The sequence below is a fragment of the Euprymna scolopes genome, chromosome 39 (assembly GCF_053919585.1).
Source record: "Euprymna scolopes isolate OS-2025 chromosome 39, ASM5391958v1, whole genome shotgun sequence".
NCBI classification, from domain to species: Eukaryota; Metazoa; Mollusca; class Cephalopoda; order Sepiida; family Sepiolidae; genus Euprymna; species Euprymna scolopes.
In genome coordinates, this window is record NC_136520.1 from 31481180 (window position 1) to 31500955 (window position 19776).

The following is a 19776-nucleotide window of genomic DNA, read 5'->3' on the forward strand; positions in this document are numbered from 1 at the left end:
TGTGTTTCACCATCAAAGTACAATATGCTCAGACCATATTAAACTGAAATATGTACAGAATAATCTAAACCAATGAACTGATCAGACACACCCAGATTTTCAGTTCATGTCAATCCATTATCTCTTGGTGATCTCACAAAATCACTCAAAAAAAAAAAAAAAAAAAAAAAAAAAAAAGATATAAATATAGTCATTGCAACTGTATCTTCCCAGTGATCTCATAAGATCATCTAATATTTCGCTTTTCTAAGCAAGATGTAATCCTGACATTTTCATTGTGTTTCTCACTTTTACCAGAGGTATCCAAATCCAAGTTACATAAAAAAATTAAAGTGGTTAAAATTATGGGATTATTAATTTTTTTTTTTTTTTTTTTTTTGCAAACTTTAGATCATTTTGTGTTCATTAGAGCAGCAAAAGGGTAAATTAGATATGAATGGCCAATTTAGAAAGGATTAAAGAGAAAATATAAAAGACCAAGTCAAAAACAATATATATATACTTGGAAATATTTATTAACACCCCCAAAAAATAAATGGCTTAAGATTCCTTCATCTCACGGAGACGTCTGATGGCACTTCGAACTGTAACAGCAGCAGTTGTGCTAGAAAAAAGAAAAGAGACATTTTAGAAAAGTGAATAAAAAGGGGGTTCTTTTTTGTTTTTCATTTTTGACAGAAAATGCTACATTTATGGGGGGGGGGGGGTAATTTATAGTATTCACTACTTTTGAAAGACACTTTATAAACATTTAAAAAGTTCTCCAGTTGGGAAATTTCCATTACCATTTAAACAGTGTACACATTTTCAATGGCCATTTTTTTTCAAGCCTTCTAACAAAATTTGATATTTCATTTATATTTATCTTTATTTCATGAAAACGGTCAATTATTTACAACTTTCATTTGTTTTGTGTTTAGTGCCAACCACATGCAATCTTCAGGCACTTTACAACCATTTTGCTTAAATTTTTTTTTTTTACATCGCCAACTAAGCATAATTAAATGTTATTTCCCCCGTTGTAGAGATTGGTCTTTGCTGTGTTCATTTTACTTTTAAATTTCTGGTATTGTGGATACAAGAGTTACGTCCTTTTATTACACAACTATGTGATGCTTTTATAGAAAAGCGTCAGGTAGTTTTGTGATGAAGGAACATAACTTGTATCCACAAAAAAAACAGGATGCAATTTCAGAACAATGTAGTTAGATTTAATTTTAATGGTATTTTTTTTTCTTTTTTTTTTTTAACTAATACTTAAAAATAATTTAATATTTTTATTTTATTTTTTAATATTCGATACAAATTTTTATTAGACAAAGAATACGATTTTTAAAGTAATAGAAAAACCTTTTCAAAGCAAAAATTCAAGAAATTTAACCATGTGCGAACTCTGAAACAGTCTTTAGACAAAATCCCAAAAAAGGTTCATGCATACCGACTGTCAAGCATCAACCATTTCCCAACCAGAAACTATGGAATCTTTTAGATCCCTTCAACATTCATTAAAATAAAAAGGGTAGTGATGCAACAAAAATTGAAGGCCAACAAAAAGCAAGGTACACATATCCAATAGCTGAGTAGCCAGATTATAAAAAAAAATATTCGAAGCCAAATCTTTCAGAAAAAAAAAACAAAAAAAAACCCCCACACACACAGGAACAAAAAACCCAAAAGTGTAAATATATAAACATTTTCACATTTTTGTGTAGATTAGTGGTGTTTGAAATCGATTAATTTCATATATATATTGATGAGTTTAGCTTTCAAATATTCGCATCTTAAGATTTCTTTCCAAAGATAAAGTTTCTTTGTTAATTATTTTATCTTTTCCATGCAATTTGACATTCATAGGTTTTCGAATATTCTTAAAATGACTATCACATGCAAAATTGTGACACCAACATTTACATTTTGCAAGAATTGATTATCATATTATTTACAAAAATTCTAAGAGCCATTATGGTAAGGATTGCAATTCCATGCAGGTATGTATGCATGCTGCTTTTTAAGTGGTTGTTAGAGTTAGCAATATGATTAGTTCCATATTTTGCTATTTTTCTGGAAAAAATAATTTGGAATAAAATTGATGCAAAATATTTTTTTTTTTTTTCGTAAAAAAAAAAAAAATTGTAATAAAAAAATGCAAATATTTGGGAGCTTAACTCCTCACACATTAAATATAAAATGCAGTTTAAAACATCAATCTATACAAGCACACAAAAATTACATGAAAAATATACAAATGTTTATGTATACACTACTTATTTCAATTTGGCTTTTTTGTTTGTTTGTGAAAATTTGACATCAGTTATCAATTTGGTCTTTTTTCTGAAAGATTTGATTTTGAATATTTATTATAGATTGGCAACCCCAATTAGGGTCAGCTATTGGATACGTCTACCAAAAGCAATGTTATCTACTTATGTCAAAATTTAAATTTAATAAAAGATGTACTTTCTTACCTCCCATGCTATTCTGTTAAAGTAAACCATGCAATTTTCATTAATTTTGGGATATGCTACTAATTTCGACATGACAAATGAGTTGAAATTAAAATTTGTGATTTTTAAAACAAGCACCGAAAGGATTTAAGGTCAATCCAATTTTCTTTTATGGTACTTTCATAGTTAAAGTAGTAACATTAAGTTAAAGTAGAGAATAAACGCTCTTCCCATGTTAATGGATTTCTAATGTTATTTCAGCACAGTCCGTATTCTGCATAAGTACCCAAATACCTATATAACTCACCTGTAAGACCAAGCACCTCCAGCGACGATTTTCCTACAAGATTTGCATGACCAAATACCAACGGCTCGTCTCTTTACAGCATCCTTTGAAAGAAAAAGTGAAAAAATTTAGTAAATTGGCATATTGTAGTTAAGTTTTCTAAGGGGAATTGTGCAAAGAAGCTAAAAAAGAAAAAAAAGAAAGAAAAAAAAAGACCCCCCCCCTAGTTCATTTGTTTTAGTTTTATATAAATTTATGGTTACTGTGCAGTTTATATCCAACTGAACACGAACCGATAAAATTGCAACTTTAAAAGGTTTTCAGGTTCGCTGATAAGGAGTATTACATGTATAACAAGACCCAACTTTTTTTTCACTATGTTTTTCTAAACTTCATATGATAATATAAACAATGCGCATAAAATCTTTTTTCCTCATATAAAACAAGATGGCAACCAATGAAAACCCATAATACAGTTAAAAAAAAAACCGGTCTTAATATCAGGAATACTATTTGTCAGTGTCAGTTTAGTTTTAAATGTGACAGTTTTCAGCATAGCCGAAAATCTATAAAGAATTTGGTGCATGTTTTAAGAGTAGACAGATCGATTTTTAAATATGTAGTTTTAAGCAAAAACAATACTTATTTTAAATATATATTCGGCGGGGTTTTTTTTCTTTAAAATATAGGCATCAACACTTATCAAAGCCCAGAGGCCATTTGAGGATAAGGGCTAAAGAGTATACAGTAGTTAATTGGACAATATAGTAATTGTTCGTACTAGAAGTCAGTAAATTCGTTAACTTGTGGTATGGCTCATCACTATTTTTCCAGTGACTGTGGCAATGGATTTGATGTACGTGTTCCATTTCAGATTAGGAGCAAAGGTCAAGTCCAGAAGCTTGTCAAAACATGAAGCTTCTCCAAGATGAGAGCCATTCATTTCAATTGATGCCAGATGGGGGATCAGAGTGATTATGATGTAGAGATAGAAACTTAGTTTTAGATGCATTAAAAGTAACCAGCCACTTCTTTCTCCATTGTACCATGTGCTCAAGATCAGAGGAGAGAGAGTCAGAGAACTTTGTCGTTTACGGTCTTTGATGTGCTACCAAAGATAGTAGTGTCATCAGCATAAATGTCTACGAATGATGTAAGGATGTGATTTGCAAGACCATTAATGTAGATCAGGAAGAGAGTTGGGCCCAAGATGAACCCCTGAGGGACGCCAGCATCAATACTGTGAGCTTATGATTTCTGCCCATCAACCTATCAGAGAGAAATGACAATAATTGAGTAAACAGTTCCAGCTATACCATAGCTGGAGATCTTGTGAAGTAAACCTTTGATATGTTAAGAGCAATTGCCCTAAAAAGGAAGCCTCCATCGGGAGTTTGCTAATCCTATGAGATATAACTAAGCACATCTGCTGTAGATCTAGCAGAAAGGATAACATATTGCATGTGACTAAAGTCATTTTTGCTGAGATGGTTGACGACTACTCTATTTAACAGACTCCATTGGCCTGTACTGAGAGAGAGATGACTGATGAGATTTTCCAGGGTGATGGGAAGCAATTCTCCTTAAGACAACGGTTAAATAACTTTGTAAGTATGGGCGCTAGTTCTGGTCGAAGTTTTTGAGCACTATAATTGGAATGCCGTCAGAATCAAGGTTTTTGATTAGTTTGGCAGCATCATGTACAAATATTTGTATGTCACATAGCATGTTTTCTAATATAGGAGGAATTATTGGGGGTTAGCGGCCTTGGTTGCAAAGGGTAAAATTAGCTGCAAAGGTCTTGGCAAAGAGTTTAGCTTTGTTTAATGAGGACAAAATTACCTCAGGTCCATTGATGATTTTTGTTCAGGATTCTGTTTGCTATTTGCCAAAATTGGTGGGAACCAAGCCGCTGCTCAGCTACTTTGGACTTGATCAACTAAGCATGCGCGTTCTTTATTACTTTTTTTTACAGTGGTTGCTGGCAGTCCTGAAAGCGGCTTAAGTCTCAGTACATTTATTACGTTGGATGCAACGGAAAAAGTGATTTCTGTGCACAATGGCAGCAGGAGCAGCACATTCCGGAGAGAACCACAGCTGACTGTTAGGTTTCTACTGAAACTTTTGAGGGTATAAAGCAATCTATATCTACAATTAACCATTCCGTAAAAAAAAAAAAAAAAAGGTTTTAAACTTGACTTTACAGGTAAATTTTCACAAAACCATTCTTTTCTTTGTTTTAAATTAGATATTTATTATTTATTGATCTTTTATCTTTAATTTGTGATATATAAATCTGAGGTGAGAAAATTTTCATTTTAATAGACATTTCAAAGGGGGGGGGGGAATTAAAAAAAAAAAAAAAAAAACGTTTGTCTAGAATATTATATTAGGTTTATTGGAAAGAGCATAATAACATTTCACATTAAACCTGTAAATATTGTAAAAATTTAACCAATAGAAAAATGTTGATAGATTTTTGAATTGAGGGGGAAAAAAAAAAAAACAAAAAAAAAAAAAACGGCTGCATGAGCGCGCACAGGTACTTTGTAAACATTTAAATATTTAAAAAGCCGTTCTTAACACGAGGGAGGGTGTTTTGTAACTATTCTATAGGTGTATCAGAATTTTTGACACCCCTAACACGAAACTACGAATAAAATATAAAAATCTCGTAATTTCTGTTAAAAGTGGGTTATTTATTTTCTTTATGGATTATACTTCCAAAATAAACTATTAAAGTTGTTTTAAAAGTAATAGAAATATATATTTTTTTTAAAACAGTAATGAATTTTACGAACAATATTTTTCAATTTTTAAACTTTAAAAATCTATCAAAATTTTTCTATTGATTCTATTTTTACGATATTTTCAGGGTCAAGTGAAATTTTATGTTCTTTCCAATAAACCGAATATAATATTTTAGACAAACGTGTTTTTTAACCCCCCCCCCCATTTTCAAGTTTCTATTAAAAAGTAAATAATTTACTCACAAATTGAAGAGAAAAGGTCAATAAATAATATATTAAAAAAAAAAAAACGTAGTGTTTTTTTTTTTTTTTTTTTTTTAGAATATTACCTGTAAAGTTTGAAGTTTAAAACCTTTTTTTTTTTTAAAACCACGTTATTTTTTTATTTTTATTTTTTTTTTTAAATGGAACCTTGGTCCTTTAATTAAAAAAAAAAAATTAGGGCTTGAATTACATTTTTCGAGAAGTTATAAGCTTGGAAAGACAGGGGGTCGAATAATTCACGCCTCCCATTTTGAAATGTCTATTAAAAAGTAAATAATTTATGTACCAAAGTCTTATATATCACAAATTGAAGAGAAAAGGTCAATAAATAATATTCAAATTAAAAAAAAAAAAAAAAAAAAAAAAAAAAACCTTGGTCCTTGCTCCTTTAATTGAAAAAAAAAAAAAAAAAATTAGGGCTTGAATTACATTTTTCGAAGAGTTATAAGCTTGGAAAGATGGGGTGGAATTATTCACTATTTACAAGAAATTTCTGACACACCTAACTATTCTATACTTTAACCTTACAATTGAATAAAAAAACAAAACTTTAAACTTGGAAATACGATTTAAAAAATAGCGTGGATCAGTAAGCACCAGATAAGTTATTTTTCTATATAACTGGATAAGTTTTTAGTTAATGTAAAATTTTTTATCGGTATATTTGAAAAAGACAAATGGCGGCTACCTACGATTCCGTAAAATTTGGGAAAATGAGTCCAAACTAAAAAAAATTATACAAAATACTGTTAGAAAGCCACCGAATATGTCAGCCTATGTCACAGTAACATTGTTTCTAACATTATTTTGTATAATTTGAGTTTTAACTAATTTTCCCAAACTTAATGTATCCAACAGTGAGCTCGCCGCCATTTGTCTTTTTCAAATATACCGATAAACACAGCATGTTTTTCGAACCGATTAAACATTTTACGGGTTATTATTACTGTACAGATTCGAAAAAGTTGTCAAAAAACAAATATATAAATAAATGTTATCAAAGGCAAGATAAGTTACTTTTCTACCAAACTGGATATATTTTTCCTGTTTTTATTCAATGTAACATTTATTCAGCTCGAAAAACATACAGTGTTTACCGATGTATTGGAAAATTCAAGATGGCGTCTGATTCTCTCTTTAACACGGTAAGTTTGGGAAAAGGTGTTATAAATAAAAAACTATACAAAATACTATTAAAAACCCGCCGAATATATTTCAACCTATGTCACGGTAACATATATTGAGCGAGTTTTTAACAGTATTTTATCTGCGTTTTTATTTATAACACCCTTTTCCCAAACTTAACGTGTTAAAGAGAATCAGACGCCATCTTGAAGTTTCCAATACATCGGTAAACACTGTTTTTCGAGCTGAATAAACATGTTACATTGAATAAAAACACGAAAAATATATCCAGTTTGGTAGAAAAGTAACTTATCTTGCTTTTGATAACATTTGTTATATATTTGTTTTTTGACAACTTTCAAATCTATGTGTACAGTAATACAAACCCCATTTTACATTAAATAAAAACACTAAAAACAGCATCATCACCCCCACTATAAATTTGTTTCTGTTCGATTTCTTGCAATTTTTTCAGTGGATTATTATTGAATGGACACTAACATACCAGATTAAAAACAAAAGTTAATATTTCGACATTTGAAAGGGGTACTCACTTTAGTTAAAACGTTATAGTAAATCGATCCCCCCCCCCTTTTTTTTTTTTATCACAGAAACAGTGAAACAGAAACACGTGGGAAAAATCAAATTTTTACGATGCCTCGCCTCACCGTATTCTAAATACTCCAACCACACCAACACCATGTTAAGAACGACTTTCGAGGATAGGGGATGTTTATTCTGAAATCCGTCCTTAACATCGGGAGGTTGGGTGTTTATAATACGCTGGGACATGTAAAAATTAATCAGTTTTGGTATTTTGGTGCTAATGCAGTAAATGCACTTACTGATCCGCGCTGTTTTTTTTAAATCGTATTTCCAAGTTTAATTAAAGTTTTGTTTTTTGTTTAATTCAATTGTAAGGTTAAAGTAAAAGTACAGAATATGTACAAAACGCCCTCCCCATATTAAGAATGGCTTTTTAAATAACGTTATTTCGGCACGGATCAATAAGTGTATGAGTACCGGTTTTTTACGACCGTAGCGTAGTAGAAACCCACCAACCACCCCATGTTAAGAACGGCTTTTGAGGTTGGGGTGTTTATAATACGCATGTCGTAAAAATTTACCAAATAATCCAAGCTCCACGAAACGCTGCGTACAACATCGGAGCCGATGCAGATTTCGGGTTTGTAAACAAATTTGAAAAGTTGTCAAAAAAGTTATCAAAAGGAAAGATAAGTTACTTTTCTACCTAACCGGATAATTTTCTAGTGTTTTTATTTAATGTAACATGTTTATTCAGCTCGAAAAACAGTGTTTACCGACGTATTGGAAAATTAAAAATGGCGCCCGCCTCTTTCTTTGAAACGATAAGTTTGGGAAAAGGAGTTATAAATTAAAAAAAAAAAAAAAAAAAAAAAAAAAAAAAGACAAAATACTGTTAGAAACTCGCTCAATATATGTCACCATGACATAGGCTGACATATTCGGTGGATTCTGTTTAACAGTATTTTGTATATTTTTTATTTTTAACTCCTTTTCCCAAACTTACTGTGTCACAGAGAGAATCGGGCGCCATTTTTAATTTTCCAATACATTGGTAAACACTTTTTCGAGCTAAATAAACATGTTACATTAAAACATATCCAGTTAGGTAGAAAAGTAACTTATCTTGCCGGGTGTGTATTATTACTGTACACACAGACTGGAAAAAGTTGTCAAAAAACAAATAATATAAAAAATTTATCAAAGGCAAGATAAGTTACTTTTCTACCAAACTAGATATATTTTTTGTGTTTTTATTCAATGTAACATGTTTATTCAGCTCGAAAAACATGCAGTGTTTACAGATGTATTGGAAAATTCGAAATGGCGTCCGACTCTCTCTTTAACACGATAAGTTTGGGAAAAGGTGTTATAAATAACTAGACAAAAAACTACCGAAAATGTCAACCTATGTCACGGTAACATATATTGAGTGAATTTCTAACAGTATTTTGTCTAGTTTATTATTTATAACACCTTTTCCCAAACTTACCGTGTTAAAGAGAGAGTCGGACGCCATTTTGAATTTTCCAATACATCGGTAAACATTGCATGTTCTTCGAGCTGAATAAACATGTTACACAAAAAACACAAAAAAATATATCCAGTTCGGTAGAAAAGTAACTTATCTTGCCTTTGAACAGTTGTTATATTATTTGTTTGACAACTTTTTCCAGTCTATGTGTACAGTAATACAAACCCAATTTTATTTTAACTATATACTTTAGTGCTTGCGCTTTTTTTAAATAGTATTTTCAGTACTCATGCAGAGAGTGATCGTCAAACGTAACGTTATTTAAAAATCCATTCTTAACACGGAGAGGGGAGGGTGTTTTGTCCATATTCTGTACTTTAACAATTAAAAAAACAAAAAAAAATTTAATTAAACGTGGAAATACGATTTAGAAAATAGCGCGGATCAGTAAGTGCATTAGCACCGTATTTTAAAGTTAAATCAAAGTTTTGCGATATCTTTATTATACTAAATTGTTGGGTGAAAGTACAAAATGCCCTCTCCATGTTAAGAATGGCTTTCTAAACATTTCAGCACGGTTAAATTTTTTTCGTTTGGTTTATACTAAAAAACAAAAAACAAATGGCCACATATCACTCGAATAAGAAGTCACACGAGGTACTCACTTTTCCACAGAATTTACATGTGTACTTAGCATGCTGTGAGATTTCCATCTTCTTGACGGTTTTCCTGAGGGAGGCACCATATCGGGTACCGTATTTTCCACAGATTCCGACCTTTTTGGTACGTTTGGCCTGAAAAAAAAAAAAATTAAACCATTAAGACTTTTTCTTCATAAACACGTGAATTTCAAATTATTTCGCCAAGCATAAATCGGTTTAAAAGTTACTTTTTAAAAATATAAGCAACTTTATTTTTAATTTGACTATTCACAGAAGTGGCAAACTTTTTAAAAAATTGAACCATGAAAGACGATATAAATAAAATATTAATGAATTTAGATGTTATGAGTATGACGATCTTGCATTTTATACACATGTTAATCTAAGATGCATTAAATTTTTTAAATCTATAATTTTAAACAAAAATATGACATTACATATTCGAATAAAAGTTATAAATTAGACATTAATTTAAAAAATTGACAAAAAACTGAATATAAAGGATTGATGAAGTTAGATTAAAGAGGAGGAAAAAAATACCCACCATTTCGTTAGAGTTTCTAAACGGAAGAGGAAGTGATATTATGGTAAAAGGACGGTAACACTTTTATACTCGTAGTTTCGTATTTCTTTTTAAAGTGATTTTAAAATATGATACAAATTATGAGATCTTTTTAAGAAAAAAAATATAGTAAATACATAAATTAAATTATAGCAGTTATTGTATTTATTATAGTAGCTATTCTTTTGCTAAAATTAGTAGCGCTTAACTTAATTACGAAACAATGGCTTCAGAAGTGTAAAACGTTTTTGAATTATTTTATTCACTGTTTCTATCTTGAAAATATAATTTTATTATAGTTTCGGTTCTTATTAAAAATTCAACCTAATAAAAAATGGAATGCAAAGAAATCTTTATGATGTATATACTCGTCACAGAGCGGAAATGTAAATCACGTAAATTGATCAAGTAGTTTTAAAGTGAAAACACTAAAAACTTATTGAGTTAGGTAGAAGAGTAACTTATCTTGCCGTTGATAAAATTTATTTGTTATGTGTTTACTTTTTTTTCAATCACTTTTTCGTACGACTATCTATCGTATCTTATCCAAAATAATTTTAAACGATTTAAAGCGATTAATGTGATGGCATTAGCAAGTTAGAATTATTGTGGAGTTAGCTGCCCTTTTCCTTTTTTCAAGAAGGCGACGCGAGACAGTCCTTTTTTGCTTACTCATATAGATGCTTGTGCACTTATTGAACCGCGCTATTTTTAAATAGGTATTTTGAAGTTAAATGAAAGTTGGTGCTTATGCACTTTTGTTACCGTGCTATTTTTTTTTTTTTAAATTAGTATTTTCAAGTTTTACAATATCATTTTGGCGCTTCTACACTATTGGGACGAAATTTCGGAAATCGTAACACTGAATTTCACATGAAAACAATAGTATCTACGTATTCCTAGTATTTTTAAGATGATTATGGCCCAAAATTATGAAAATTGATAAAGTAGAAAATTATTTATAAAAAAAATAAAAAATACAATGTGATGAAAACGATTGTAAGACACAAGAGAGTTCAAAAGGGAGGTAATTTTCCGTTTTGATTTAAACAAGATGGTGACAATTTTTCATCTGCTAACACGATTAAAGATGTTTTGTTTAATAATTCAGTAATATTTACGTAATTTCGACTGCATAATTTGGACGCTACCATTGTAACTTATTAGAATTTACAAAAAAATCAGTTGAAATCATTGTTTTTTATATGAAAACTCCATTTTTCGATTACAAAATCTCATCCAAATTCTGTAGAAGTGCCATCTTTTTTTTATTAAATTGTGAGGTGAAAATACAGAATAATTACAAAACACCCTCCTCATGTTAAGAATGAGTTTCTAAATAATAATGGTATTATTTCAGCATGGTAACAAAAGTAAATAAGTACCTTAAAGTTTTACGATATCTTTTTATTAAATTGTTAGGTGAAACTACAGAATGGTTACAAAACACCTTCCTCTTCATATTAAAAATGGCTTTCTAAATAATAACATTATTATTTCAGCGCTTTTAATAAGTGCACACTGCACAAGTACCTTCATAAAATTTGATTTCCTTAGTTAAAAAATAAAACTACTTAATCAATTTACGTAATTTTTGGAATATGATATCTTCGTTCTGTGACAAGTATGTACAGCATAAACATTTCTTTGGATTCCTGTTTTTTTTTTTTTTTTCTTTTTTTTTAATAGATGGAATTCTAAATAAGAATTACAGTTTTTCACGAGTCGATTGCTCAAATTAAGTGGCGAACAAAATATATTTAAATTAAGTTTTATGTAACTTTATTGTAAAATACACTTTGAAATTAAAATTTCTTTGTCACCCTCTAAGTTTGTTATTTTTATTTTATTTTCACTCCAAACAAGGTGTATTACTACTTCTGCATGATAGTTCAGTCCGGAAAGCAAGAAACAGGGAGGGAATTCCAAAATCTAACAGTCTGAGGGAAGAAACTCTTAAAGAAGAAAGCTTTCCATTCTAGCATCTGGAGACCAACTATGAAGGGGTGGAATTTTGCTGCTTGTTAGATTAGTCGGGAGTGTGTACATCGAGTGGGCACAAATGCTCTAAATTCATCAGAACACATTCCGTTAAAGTAAAACAGTCACAGAAAGGCAACATTAAGATGATGAGTCAGAGGTTGGATCTTGGCCGATAGTGTGAAACCTATTAGATTGAAGATGCTTTTTTGGAACCTGCCTATGATCTAGAGACTAGTAGTAGATACACCAACCTATCTGGCAACAATGCTCTATGCATGGCGAATGATGACTGTGTACAGATACAGGATACTGTTAGGTGTGAGTAATTTTCTAGCATGGTAGAGGGAGCCCACCCTTCATTGTAGTCTTGGCAATGTCCTCAATGTTTTTGTTCCAATTTATGTTGCTTGTGAATGTTAAGTTGAGATAACATCTAAGGTAGAGCATTATTGATAATGGCGATCAGTGTGTCTATAGCGACAATAAGTGCCCAGTTTGATGTCAGTGTGGGAACTGTACACACAATTATTCACAAGGAACTAAAAATTTGGAAAATTTGTGCAAAGTTTGTCCCAAAGGTGCTCAGAAGATCAGGAAGAAAGACGTTGTCATGATAGTAGGTCAAGCTGATTAATTCAGATCCTACAGTTCTTGATGCTCTAGTGACTTGCGATGAAAGCTGGATCTACTGCTATAACCCAGAGAGACCAAGAGGCAAAGTTCCCGGTGGAAGCATGCTGGCTCTCCCAGACCCCAGAAGGCCAGACAGAGCAAATCCATCCAGAAACTGATGATCATCATCTTCTTTTTTTCTTTTTTTTGACAGCACGGGCATGATTTACATGCATTAGTTCCCATTGGACAGACAGTAATCAAGGAATACTATGTTGAGGTTCAGGAAGAGATTTCGTCGAAAGAGACCAGCACTCTTTAAATTGAGCCAGTGAACACAATTTATGACTGTAAATTATACTTTACAAGAACTTATTGTCCGACAATATTCACACAAATAAGAAATATTAACATTTCTTTAATCCATAGAGTTTCAAAGAAATGCGTTCTTCTCCATCATTACTAAATCTTTAACTGGCCATGGAAGCATTCGTTATGCTGGTTGTACTATCCTTAAGTGAAAAAAACTTTAATGATTCGAAATAATCTTTCTTCCTCAGCTGCTTGCAAACAGGATCTTTCTCCAGAGTTGCATTACACACATTTTGGAATTTTAATTTGAATCTATTTGTCAACATTATAACTCCGACTTCTTATGAGAACATTGATTCTTATGATCATTTCACTTCGGAAATACCTAACTACTCCATATCCTTTCATCTGGATTTTTAATCTTTAATTTTTAATTTACATTTTTCATTTCTGTTCTTCATTTCATGATCTGTTTGCACTAAAACTTTTTCTTTGCATATATGACTGGTTTTCATATAATGCTGTTTCAATTTATCCCAGTACCAGCAAATTCATAGCTTTGCTGTAATATTCATTTGCTAATATCTTTCCTCTGATGAGAAGAACGCCTTTCTTTGAAACTCTGCAAATTAAGGAAATCTTAATATTTCTTATCTGAGTATTTTATCGAACGATAAATTCATGTAAAATATAATTTACAGTTTTAAATTGTGTTTTTCTATGACAAGCTCTATTTCCTATATTGGTTATATTGAGCTTTTTTATTTGGTTGCGATTACTATACAAATATTAATATTTATATTCGGTTTAAGTTTACAGAAACTTTTGGTTGGGAAACTTAATTTTTACTTTTGATTTTATATGTCTATATATATATATATATATATATATATATATATATATATATATATATATATATTCTATTATATAAAAGAGAAAATGTGTTTGTGTTTGTATATCTGCCAAAAACAGTGACGAATACTGACAAAATTGGTATCGTTTGAAAGGTCTGTCTCTTGGACAAAAATATCCAAAAGATATTGGTCAAAAACATTAATTCTTTGACTGTCAACTGGGCCGTTTTTTACAAGGAAGGGTCAGTTTTTTTCACCAACATTTTTGCAAAGTCATAATACACCTTGCAATGACTAAGCTTATTTCGAATGCCAGCAACATCATATGTCACAGTGGGCATGGGGGTCTAAGCAGTTGGCTTTTTTTCCCTTTCTTTTCCTCCTTTGCATTACAGGTTCGATCCTGCCCATCTGCCTGCCTGCCTACTACTTTTTTTCCACATCTCTCTCCACCTGGGCTGCCTACTGTATCTTATTTTTTTTCAATATCCTTGCTATACTGCCTCTCCACACCGAGGCAACGCTAGGTACACCCGTTAGTCTATAATATAAAAGGCAAAATGTGTATGTGTGTGTTTGCCTGTCTGCCAAAAACTTTCAACACACGCTACAAATACTGACAAAATCAGTATCATTAGACAAATATCCCAAAATTGGCAAAAAACATTAATTCTGTACTGGTTAACTGAACCGTTCTTTGCAAGGGGAGTCAGTTTTTACATCAATATTTTGCTAAGTCATCATACACCTTGCAATGACAAAGCTTATTTTGAACGCCTGTGATGTTGTAAGTTGTGGTGGGTGCGACGACTAAAGCATTTTCTTTTTTCACTTCCTTTTTCTCTTTGCGTTCCAGGTTCTAGCCCGTCTACTGCAGGTATTTTTGTTTTGCGCTCACATGGGTACTCGCTGCTATTTTCATTTTTTTTTAAGGGGTTGGTTAATTTGAGGGGGTGTGTCTCGCTGTACCTTTAATCTTTCCACACCCAGGCAATGCGAGGTAACCCCGCTAGTCTATATATATATAAAAGGTAAAATGTGTGTGCGTGTGTGTGTGTTTGTATGTCTGCCAAAAACTTTTGACGCATGCGACAAACACTGACAAAATCAGTATCATTAAAAAGATGATAAATATCCAAAACTTGGCCATCAGATGATAAATATCCAAAACTTGGCCAAAAACATTAATTCTTTGACCGTCAACTGGGCCATTTTTTACAAGGAGGGTCAGATTTTACAAAGTCATCATAAGTCTATTTTGAACAGTGACGACGTGTTGTTTGTGTTTTTTTTTCTTATTTTTCACACCTCTCTCCACCTGGGCTGCCAACTGCATCTAATTTTTTTTTCTAGGGGTTGTTCAATATCCTTACTACACCACCTCTCTCCATCTGGGCAATGCCCAGTACTTCTGCTAGTATTCAATAGAGGATAGATTCTATAATAATACATACACAATCTGCATAAATTAAAATATCATGTTTAAGTGTATCTTATGCCTGGGCAATGCCAGAGTTTCAGCTAGTCTTCTATTATATAAATCTCACCTGTCTGTGAGTGTGTGTGTGTGACTAAAACTTTCGACCAACACTGAAAAAATTGGTATTGTTAGAAAGATCAGTCTCTCAGGAGACAAATATTCAAAAATTAGCCTTAACATAAATTCTTTGACCGTCAACTAGACCGTTTTTTTACAAGGAGGGTTCGGTTTTTGTGTTGACATTTTTGCAAAGTCATCATACGCTTTGCAATGACTAAGCTTATTTTGAATACCTGTGACATCGTAAGTTGTGGTGGGCGTGGTGACTAAAGTGTTTCCTTTTCTTCACCTCTTTTTCTTCTTAGCATTACAAATTCGAGCCTGGTTACTGCAGCTATTTTTTTGTGCTCGCACGGATACGCTGCTATTTTCATGTTTTTAGAGGGTTGGTTAATTTAAAAAAATCTTTTGTTTCTTTGCGCTCATAACGAATTAAACTTTTTTTTAGGCTTGATTGCTCAATACCTTACCATAAAACCTCTCTACACCCAAGCAACACCGAGTACCTCCGCCAGTCTACATATATAAAAAGGCAAAATGTGTGTGTATGTATATGTGTGTGTGTTTGAATGTCTGCCAAAAACTTTTCTCAGCCGCATCAGACCGAGTCAAGACTCGTACCATCTGAAAGAGCGATGTCTCACTTAAATAATATGTGAGAATTAGAAAAAAAGGCTCAATTATTTTGTATAAAAACAAACGTTTTCATATGATGACTTTCATTCATTCCAGAAAAAATACAAAAAAATGCCTGTCGTAATTTATTTACAAATTTTAATCTATTACATAAATCTCACCTGTCTGTTTAAATGTATGTATGTATGTATGTATGTTTGTATATCTGCCTAAAACTTTTGACAGAGGTAACAGATTTTCACGAGATCAGTATCGTTTTGAAGCTCGACTCTTTGAACGACAAATATCGAAAAATTGGCTAAAAACATTAATTCCTTCACCCTTAACCGGGCAGTTTTCTACAAGGAGGGGTCGATATTTCACTGACATTTTTGCAAGTCATTCAAACCTTGCGTCAATGACATCGCATAAAAAATGTTATTTCAACCACCTGTGATGTCACAATTGCGATGGGCTCATCGATAAGACTGTTTTTTTTTTCACCTCCTTTCCCTCTGGCACGTTACGGGTTTGAGCCTGCTTACTCCTCCTAAATTTTTTGTTTCTTTTTGCACTCGCAATTTCCCTTCTTTTTTTTTTTTACCCAACCAACACCCTTACACAGACCTCCACTTTTCCACCTTCACGTCATGGGTTCGAGCCTGCCTGCCTACTACATTTTTTTTTTTCTCAACACACACCTACAAACACCTGGGCAACGCCAGACATCCAGGCTAGTTATTTTATAAAATCTAAAAAATTATTTTAATTCGATGAATGTATAGATGATTAATGTTTTATTTTGTGTTGTGTTAATTTAGTGTTTGTGTTGCTTTACAAGAAGATGCAAAACCTTGAGTTTCAAAGAAACTTTGTAGCGAGCTGCTACTACTACGAGACTAGGCTGTATTCTCACCTTAGTTCTCTCTTTCTCCCTACTCTTTTCTCTTTTCCTTCCTTTCTTCTTATACGTCATCAGAGGTTCCAGCCAATGAAAAGCGAGAACGGTTTACGTGGGACATTCGAGTGAAGGAAACGTCCTTACTTCCACAGCGACTAGAGACAGAACACACGCCTCACTCTTCAGCTCCCGTTAGGTAGCCAAGAGGAGCATTGAACATTAACACAGACTTTACAAAATGCACTGTCTTTCTTTGTAACCCGAGTTTCGGGAAAACACACATATATATTGGATATATAAAACCTCATGAATTCATAACAAAGTCGCATTACACGTCCTCATTTTTATAAGAAAGCAATGTCTTCTTTTACTAGTATTTCTTTCTATTTCAGTGCTCCAGTTCTCCCTGTTATCGGAGGCGCCCCGAAGTGGGAGCCTACCGAAATGGTGACCTCTAATTAGTACCCCTGTTAATGTATGGTAATAATACCATAATATGGTGAACCCCGTGCGCGTATATACACGCAATCTTCAAGAAAAACCCAGGAGAACGGGATGGAGTGAAAAAAGAAATTAGAAAAAAATAAAAAATAAGAAAATAAAAAAAGAAAGAAAAAACGAACTTTCGAGGACAACAGTAAAACCGTACAAAAATAATGTATATACGAATCCGCTTCCTAAGAAATGCCAGTCATGTATATGTATATATATATATTGCTATTTTTGTGAAACGGTTTTACACTAAAGAAGAAAAAAAAAAAAAAAAAGTCATTTTACGTGATTTTCATCAGATAAATTGCTAAATTAGAACCAGGTCTAAAAACTATTCTCCGACGAAAGCGTCCCGAGCAGTTAAAACAGATTCACAAACGGCGTGCTGACGCATACACACACATATAGAAAAACTTTCTTTGAAACGCACGTGCGTGACAACATACACCATCTTTGGAACACAAGTGGTAAATTTCACCAGACAAACTCTTTCCCCCCCCCCTCCCCGAAGAATATTTACTATATATATATATATATATATATATATATATACATATACGTATATATATATATATAACAAAAAACTAATAATAATCAATCCCAGTAACGGCTGAATTTAACCTCTGGTGAGTACGTTTTTCTCTCTCTCTTCTTCTTTCTATCACACCTTTTCCCCTTTTCCCCAGCAATTTCCTTTAGTCGCCATTACAAGTAAATAAAAAAGAAATAATATTAACTGATAGTAGCTAATAACCATAGTAGTAGTAATAATATTAATAATAATAATAATAATAATAATAATAACAATAATAATAATGGATGCACAGCAAGTTAGTATTAAACCTCCACAATTCATGGAGACTAGTGTAAACGGTTGGTTTTCTATATTAGAAGCACAGTTCCATCTCCGACATGTGACGACCGACGATACAAAGTTTTACAGTCATTAGCGCGTTGCCACGGGACGTAGTGACAAATATTCCCCCAGCAATCTTACAGTCACTTAATTACGCTAAATTAAAGGAGTCGGTGTTATCTGCCTATGAAAAGACCAGACCCGAACTCCTGGAGAAGTTGGTGAGGACCACTACATTATCTGGTTGTTCATCGTTATACCTCAAGGAGATGGTGACGGTCGTGAATAGGATAGGAGCGAGCGAAGAGATAGTGCGTCACAAGTTTATACGTGCGCTTCCAAAGCAAATAGCACCAGTGGTAGCAGCCCACACCGAGATGCTGTTAACGGAATTGGGTCGACTGTCCGACAATTTGATGCCGTTGATAGAGAATATGTCAGTATTCCAGGCAGTTAGAAGTCATACTCAGGCAAACGATTATAGTACCACCAGACACGCTTTTGAAAACATCCCGGCTGGTTTACGTCCATATCGACGGAAACAGCGACCGAAGATGTGTAGAGCACATGTTTATTTTGCAGAAGAGGCTCGCACATGTAAGCCCTGGTGTAAGTGGCCAAAGAAGAAGAGCAGTATACAAATGCTACCTAATTCGCGCCCCTCCTCCCCCACCCCAAGTGACTCGGAAAACTAGACAGGCGGACTGCGTTTGCTCCAGTGGTCCCGCCATTATTACAAGTCTCTGCCAAGATAGGAGCAGCTAAAGTTAATTTTATTATAGATACAGGGGCCAGTGTTTCCATTTTGCCATGTTCCGTAGTAAATGGAGTTACCCTGGAGCCAACCCCTGTGCATATCTCAACCGCTAACAGCGAGAGTATAAAATGCTATGGTCAAACGAACTTAGAAATAAAAATTCCACGTTTGAGAAGATCTTTCCAATGGAGTTTTGTGATTGCAGATGTCACTAACCCTTTGCTAGGATTCGATTTCTTGAACAAATTTCACATCATAGTGGATTGCAAAAATCGATCCATCCGTGATAATGTAACGGAGCGTGAGATTACAGTGAATGCAGTAACAGGAACCGATGCGGTAATAATTAATAAAATCGACCTAGCGGATTATATTACCGAGGTAATAAGTAAATATGATAATGTACTTTCACCACATAGCGGCACAAACAAAGACTATGGTGGAGTGTATCACAGAATTGATACAGGCAGCCCGGTACCAGTCTTTGCTAAAGCAGACAACTTTCCGGCCCTAAATTAGACGCAGCGCAGGCGGAATTTAAAAAGTTATTAAATACTGGAATTATCCAGCCTTCCAGTAGCGAGTGGGCAACCCCGTTGCATTTAGTAAAGAAGGCGAATGGTTCGTATTGAGCTTGCGGTGATTTCTGTGCACTAAATAGCATTACGAAAACAGACCGCTATCCGATACCAAATATAAATTCGTTCTGCACGCAGTTAGCTAGCAAACAGTATTTTTCTA

The 19776-nt window shown here is 33.0% G+C and overlaps 1 protein-coding gene across 2 annotated transcripts in view; it reads right to left on the reverse strand.

Annotated features, from left to right (window-relative positions):
- Positions 1-497: 497 nt before the first annotated feature.
- The window catches only part of LOC145263713 (large ribosomal subunit protein eL43), a 118441-nt gene continuing 99162 nt past the window's right edge, over positions 498-19776 (reverse strand). Inside the window, exons 1-4 of one of the 2 annotated variants that reach the window (XM_080120671.1) lie at positions 10096-10206; positions 9555-9683; positions 2752-2834; positions 498-604 (exon numbers count right to left, since the gene is read on the reverse strand). In XM_080120671.1, the coding sequence (XP_079976797.1) occupies positions 541-604; positions 2752-2834; positions 9555-9683; positions 10096-10098 (279 nt within the window). In that variant the 5' untranslated portion in view covers positions 10099-10206 and the 3' untranslated portion in view covers positions 498-540. Of the gene's footprint in view, positions 605-2751; positions 2835-9554; positions 9684-10095; positions 10207-19776 lie in introns of those variants that run through there. The other variant, XM_080120670.1, reaches the window with a different exon arrangement.